The sequence below is a fragment of the Takifugu rubripes genome, chromosome 15 (assembly GCF_901000725.2).
Source record: "Takifugu rubripes chromosome 15, fTakRub1.2, whole genome shotgun sequence".
Taxonomy (NCBI): domain Eukaryota; kingdom Metazoa; phylum Chordata; class Actinopteri; order Tetraodontiformes; family Tetraodontidae; genus Takifugu; species Takifugu rubripes.
The window spans coordinates 1,167,316-1,174,187 of NC_042299.1; the positions used below are offsets into that span (position 1 = coordinate 1,167,316).

At 48.7% G+C, this 6,872-nt stretch overlaps 1 protein-coding gene across 1 annotated transcript; it reads right to left on the reverse strand.

The window, feature by feature from the left end:
- Positions 1-927: 927 nt before the first annotated feature.
- LOC101064669 (4-hydroxyphenylpyruvate dioxygenase) lies at positions 928-6,489 on the reverse strand. The gene is made up of 14 exons (XM_029848566.1): positions 6,342-6,489; positions 6,157-6,183; positions 5,919-5,981; positions 5,431-5,535; positions 5,305-5,347; positions 5,140-5,222; positions 4,110-4,199; positions 3,935-4,041; positions 3,768-3,845; positions 3,294-3,456; positions 3,114-3,185; positions 2,913-3,035; positions 2,716-2,832; positions 928-1,236 (listed from the first exon to the last, which is right to left on the reverse strand). Exons 1-14 carry the CDS (start codon positions 6,342-6,344, stop codon positions 1,123-1,125), a joined length of 1,188 nt encoding a protein of 395 aa, XP_029704426.1. The 5' UTR covers positions 6,345-6,489; the 3' UTR covers positions 928-1,122.
- Positions 6,490-6,872: the final 383 nt, after the last annotated feature.

Sequence of the window (6,872 nt, forward strand, 5' to 3'; positions counted from 1 at the left end):
CATCTCTGCATCTTCTACAGAGATACATCTTCTACAGGCTACGTTGGAGGTAAACTACAATGTGGGGAATAGAGACTTGCTCGTGGTTGTCATAGCTTTGCAGGAGACTCTTGCTGGAGGGGTCCATCTAGCCATTAGTGGTGTGGACCAACCACAAGGACCCGTCTTACCTTAGGAACACTAAGTGGGTAAACCTCCAGCAAGCTCGGTGGGTGCTCTTTCTAGCCTGTTTTAAATTCTCTCTCATGTACTGCCCAGGTTCCAGTAACATCATTTTCCCGGACCTTTCCAGCTCAGAACCTGGTTCCATCCTGCCTCACTACTGCATTGAGGAGGTGCCTCCTGGAAAATGGACAAGAAGGTTTTGGAGGTGCAACCAACAACTCTACTCCAGTGGCTTTTTGTCCCTAAATCTGTCCGCTCTAACGTTCCACATTGGGGGCTTTCGTCCAGGTTCACCTGTCATCAAGGCCTCACCCAGACCCAAATTTCCTTAGGAAACACTTCTGGTGTATTGAGACTTTTTCCCATGTGATGAATGCAGACCTAGACCAGAGACTCAAGGCTGAGGGAACCATTTTGGCAATGGTGTCTAAACAGGGTGTGCCATAACCCGGTCCAAACTAGCCGGGTTTCCTGTCGTCCCAGGCAGAAACTGTTTTTTACCAAGGCAAGTGTGAACCCAGGTGAATGGGCTATTTACTTGGTAGATCAGAAAACCTGGCTTTTTTCAACATCCCTCACTTCAAGCCAACTTCAAACTCCTTCACTCCTGTCATCACTGGGCATGAGGGTGGTAGAGCGGCTGGCTTAAATATTTGTCTGAGTCCAGTTGATCACAGCATGCTGAGTTTCACATTTAGCCTCCTCAGCTGTCTCCTGGCAACAATGTAAGCATACATTTCAACTGTCCCAAACACACATGGCTACCCACATGAACAAGCATAACTTTATTTAGCTGGGCAGCATAAAATCAGCAGACACCTCAGAGTATATCTGGGAGCACAGAGATAGATACTCGACACTCCATATGCAGAATGGGTCTGCGGGAAGCTGCTGACTGCATCTGAAATATGTGGCCATATATAACAATCTACGTAAGGTTCAGCAGCCGTAGGGGGATCACTGGAAGCCTTTGGTCTGCCCTTGGTGTGTCAGCACTGTGAGGTTTCCCCTAGCATCTTGGTCCTTCTCAATGGCCTCAAAGAGGGACTTGAAGTTTCCAGCTCCAAAGCCCTAGAACAGCCACAAACACACAAATGGGAAATAAAGCAGCCTCTTGTATTCACAGTCTATTCTAGTCCATTCTGAGATGAGTATTTAGAGCAGGCTCGACAAATGGGTTTAATCTGATTTATCTTAATGTGAACATAAACATTTCAGACAGTTTGAATGCAATTCTAAAATCTGGGATTCAAATCTGAAACCTGGTGGAAAATTTCCTCAGAACTTGTGAAATTATACACAGATCAAAAAGTGAAAATGGTCAGAAAATGAACCATTTGGTCTCATCTTCTTCCCCACTTTAGTCCTTTCGGGGTCACGGGGAGGGAGCACCTATGTGTGAAGGCAGGTCCCCCCCTTAGGTGAAGGCAGGTCCCCCCCTTAGGTGAAGGCAGGTCCCCCCTTGGGTGAAGGCAGGTCCCCCCTTAGGTGAAGGAAGGTCCCCCTTGGGTGAAGGCAGGTTCCCCCCTTAGGTGAAGGCAGGTCCCCCCTTGGGTGAAGGCAGGTCCCCCCTTAGGTGAAGGCAGGTCACCCCCTTAGGTGAAGGCAGGTCCCCCCCTTAGGTGAAGGCAGGTCCCCCCTTGGGTGAAGGCAGGTCCCCCCTTAGGTGAAGGCAGGCCCCCCCCTTAGGTGAAGGCAGGTCCCCCCTTGGGTGAAGGCAGGTCCCCCCTTAGGTGAAGGAAGGTCCCCCTTGGGTGAAGGCAGGTTCCCCCCTTAGGTGAAGGCAGGTCCCCCCTTGGGTGAAGGCAGGTCCCCCCTTAGGTGAAGGCAGGCCCCCCCTTGGGTGAAGGCAGGTCCCCCCCTTAGGTGAAGGCAGGTCCCCCCCTTAGGTGAAGGCAGGTCCCCCCTTGGGTGAAGGCAGGTCCCCCCCTTAGGTGAAGGCAGGTCCCCCCTTGGGTGAAGGCAGGTCCCCCCTTAGGTGAAGGCAGGCCCCCCCCTTAGGTGAAGGCAGGTCCCCCCTTGGGTGAAGGCAGGTCCCCCCCTTGGTCAGTCGCCAGCTCATCGCAGGGCCCTACGTGTGCATTTGTGGGTTCGGTGCCTTGCTCAAGGGTACCTGGGCAGTTCTCTGAAGGTATACTGGCTCTACGACCAGAACACCTTCCATGTTTTGTCTGCAATGGGACTTGAACCAAGAACCCTCCTCTTCTCACAGAATGAGCTACGTTCAAAGGGCTCTGAGAGAGGGCTCTTTCTAACTTTCATGTCGTGAAAGACTGGAGATTGACAACATGCCTGTTCTGACAGGAAGGATGGGGGTATAAGTGGAGTGCCACAGGGCCTGATCCAAAGATCCCCCTCCCGGTTTAGCCTTTTAATCTGTACCTGTGACAGATTTACTGGCCTTTTCCAAGTGGGTGACTTTTATTCTGCTCACACTGGGTGACCAGGTGTCCTGGCCCAACTTCTTAAAGGGGTTCAAGGCAAGAAATATGACCAGAGCCTGATATATCCCATCGCTCGTGCACAGTGATTATCCTCAGAACCACTTACAAAATGGTTTTTCCGCTGGATGACCTCCAGAAAGAGGGTTGGCCTGTCCTGCATGGGTTTGGTGAAGATTTGAAGGAGGTAGCCCTTGTCATCAAAATCAACCAAGATTCTCAGTTTCTGAAAAGAAAGAGAAGGTTCACAGGCGGGTAGACGAGTGAAAAGAGTGGAACCTTTACTCTCTCCCCACATGTGCTCACCTGTAGAACATCGAGGTCCTCCTCCACCTTGATCTTTGCCGTTTTGAGATTCTGCCGCAGGTCGTCGTAGTAGGTGTCAGGTGCTGAAAGGAAGTCCATCCCTCGGGCACGCAGGTTCACTATCTGGCTCAAAGATAAAAGGCAGCATGCTTGTCTTCACTTGCAGATTTGAGAGGGAAGCATCTGTGTCAGGAGCCTCACAGCTTCAATGATGTTCGAGGTGTTGAGGGCGATGTGCTGCACACCCGGTCCACCGTTATAGTCCACGTATTCCTGTGAGGACAGAGACACAGGACAGCTGAAACCAGGCGGGACGCTGGTCCACATATTGCTCTTGTGTAGAGTTGAAAATCAAGCGGTTCCAAAAGGAAGGAAACTCACCTGGATTTGTGAGATCCTTTTCCCCACGGCCGGCTCATTGATGGGCATCTTGATGGTCTCTTCATAATTAGCCACGACGATGGATCTCAGCGAACTGTAATCCGTGTAGATCTGTTTATCATCTATGGACCAGAACCGATGGAACAGCAAACATTTCTGATACCTGGAATTTGAGGGGGAAAAGAGTGTGAGGACAACCTTATTTTCTGCTTAAATGTGACACTAAAAACAAGCGCGTTGGCCTTGATGTGGTCCTGTCTGATGGTGAGGTGTTGATTGAACCCATTTATTTCACTCCATTGGTTTTGAAATGAAAGAGTCAAAATAAAAGTCATGAAACGTAGTTTCAGTGTAAAGAGGTCTTGTGGCATCAGATGTCCATGGATGTGTAACATGGCTCTGAGAACGTTAGCAGTAAACACCAGCAGCTGAGCAGGGGACGACCTTTGACCCTCATGGAGGACGTGCGCTCACCAGTCTGTGACGGGCACCATTTGATCATCTGGCTGATTTCCCACAATGTGATCGATAAAGCGCAGGCCTGCGGGGGGCCTACCGGAGAGAGAGGAAGGGTCATCTTGGGTTAGCCCACAGAGAAAAGAGCTGCAGCCAGTTAGCTCTAATCCTTGGATTTGACTCACAGTTTTGCTAACAGAGGATCCTTGTACAGAGGCTCTTTGTAGCCTGGCAGGAAAAGGCCTGTGTAGGGGCCGAGGTACTCGATGAGGGTGTGCGTTGTGTCCCCATACTGCGGAAAACACACAGATGTGTGTCCAACACACATTTCCACTTTGATGTGTGTTCCTCCTGACGTACCGTTTGAATGATGGCGTACTTGACCTTCCCGTGGTCGTCCTGCTCCACCCAGGGCTCCCTGACCACCACGGCTCCTCGCTCCCTGGCCGTCTGTGGGGGGAGAGCGTTTGGGATCAGCTTGAAACAGAGGAGCAACAGTGCGCTGGTGCGTGGAGACGCCTCCTGGAAGCCCCCTAGTGGTGGCAGGCTGAACGGCCTGCTGCTCCTGTCCTATGTAACCTGACGCCTGGACTGAAACCGTGATTCAAACACAGACTTTATCTAAAACCTTGACTGAAGTTCAGAAGGTTCCACTTCAACTCTCTGGATCCAGTAAACACACACGTGGCAGGTTCTGGGGCAACATTTAAACATGACTCTGACACTCTTTTGTGCCTCTGATTCCAGAACAAGACCACTTATCTTTGCCCAATATTTCGTTTGAACATGTAATTCCTCATTTACGGGAGCTCCAGCTGGGAACTTTTAGTTAAACTATTTGTAGAATAATAATCCGGAATAATCTAAATTCATGCTAGAGGTGAACGGTGAGTTTACATGTGTTTAATCTCATCGATATCTTTTGCTGTTTAAGCTACTGAGAACTAGAGGAAAGATGGTTTAGAACATACATGACATGTTTTTATGATACGCTCTTTATCTTTAAAATCACTGATGCATCAGGAAATGTGTCCAAAAAATGCAGCTAAGGTTTTATATCACAGCCCTGAGTTTACCTAATGATTCCAGAAACTTTTCTTTCTTTTGAACACACTTGTCCAGTGTTCAAATGATAATGAAATCATTTGTGATGCGTTAGAATAGGCCAGCAATTCACCAATATTTCTCCATCAACAACCGATGTAAGGACACAAACCAGACCTCTCAAACCTTTGCTCCAAATTGTTACTTGATCATTTAAGACAACTCATCAATGAAATGAAGCATAATTTGCTGTATTTTGGTTGCATTAGCGTTGGGAATATTTGCACTTATTCCGGGCTTAGGTCCAATTAGGTAGCTGGATGTTGGTGATTGTACCGACTGTTACCTTGACCAGGAAGTCGCAGTCTTCCACTTGGAAGGCGATGTCTTTCACTGCATCTCCGTGTTTTATCAGATGCTGGCCGATTTCTGAGGGGAGAGAAGAGCCAAAGACCGTGCAGACCGAGGTCACAGCGTCACAGCTGGCATCTATTCTGAGGCTAGAACGTACCTTCATTTCCAGGGTTCAGCGGAGATGCAAAGACAAAGAGAATCTGTGAGGAGAGGAGCGACGTGGGATCAGTGACAGCCGAACAACAGTGCTGCTCTGCCTCAAACAGGAAGTGCGAGACTCAACCTTGTCCTGTCTGATGACGTGAGACACCACCTCACGACTGCCAGTCTCCAGACCCTTGTAGGCCAACGGCTCAAAGCCCATCTTATCACAGTAGAAGGAGGCTGCCTGTGAGGACCAGACAGAATATAGACAGATTCACACATCAGTGATCAGGGCTGCAGCATGTGAGCAGAACCACAATGCTCGAAGCCAAACATGTCTTTAGCATTGGTCAGCCACTTTATTCCTTTAGTGTAGATGAAGAGCGTAGGAACAGTGGAGGTCGTCCCGTTTCTGGCTGTGTTTACAGTAAACAGACGTCGAGATGAGGGCATTATGCTAGCTAAGGTGTGGGCTTATAATTGAGTATTTCTGCTGATGTTTAACGGCATTATCAATTATCATAGGAATCATCTTGGGCTGCTTATTATAACATTTAGAGAGGAGAGGATTGTTGGCTAAGACTTCATTTCCCGAGGGTCAAAGTTAAAAGGAGAAGAGATGTTGACCTGTTTGGCGTTGCCGACCCAGAAGGTGAGGTGATGGAACTTGATAAATTTTCCTCTTGCATGCTGAAAGAACACAGCAAAATGAGATGAAGAGAGCAAAGAGAGGAGGAGAGATGAAATTCTCTATTAAAGAGAGGAGGAGAGATGAAATTCTCTATTTTGAAAAGGTTTTGAACATGTTAAAGGTTGACTCTGGGATGAAACTCCAGCGGGTCCAAAAGCAAAGGTCTAGTTTTACCTTCTCTCCTTTATCTGTGTAGCTGGTCTAAAAAGAAAGCAAAGTTGACACCATCACCCTCTCATCCACATGTGCTCTCACTAAACAACATCTGTAAATTCCTAGTTTTCACTGGTTCCAGTCCAGAAGAGGCTCAGCGATCACCTGGGTTCTTTAGAGGAAGCGTCTAGAATCGTTTCTCTTACCATGGTGCGATTACAGATGGCTCAAATTCAGGCTCCACTGGAAGAAGATGGACTTAAACCAGTGCAGTGCTGGAGATAAGTACTGACCTGCTGACTAGTTGTGATTGGCCCTTTGGGATGTACACCCACCGTCTGTCTAAAAGTTCACTGACATAAGTTTTGTCATCTGCCCTGAGTCCAGTGTCTGTGCGCCTGTCAGTCCTCAGCGCCTCCGTCCTGACAGAAACACGGACACATTAACTTCAGCCCAAGTGAACGAGTGATTGACACCAAACCCGCCATTTTGAGGACGGAGGCCCGCTAACTTTCAGCTTAGAATCAACTGTACGTGTTTTTAATGCGCTTTGTGTTTAAAGGCGCGTGTGGGGACTGGGAGCGGGTGAATTCTGCATGATAAAAACACTAATTAATGGTTACTCCAGCAGGGGGCGCGCCAGAGCCAGATAGGCTGTTGGGATCTGGGCAACACGTGTCCCACATCCCAGAGTAGCTACACCGTGTTACTTTATCAATACGTCTCGATGGCCCCCA

Coding starts and splice junctions, on each gene's coding strand:
- LOC101064669 (XM_029848566.1), bottom strand. Junction 5,223..5,304: donor GCTGAACCCTGGAAATGAAG/GTACGTTCTAGC, acceptor CTCTCCCCTCAG/AAATCGGCCAGCATCTGATA. Junction 1,237..2,715: donor TCCAGCGGAAAAACCATTTT/GTAAGTGGTTCT, acceptor TGGCTGTTCTAG/GGCTTTGGAGCTGGAAACTT.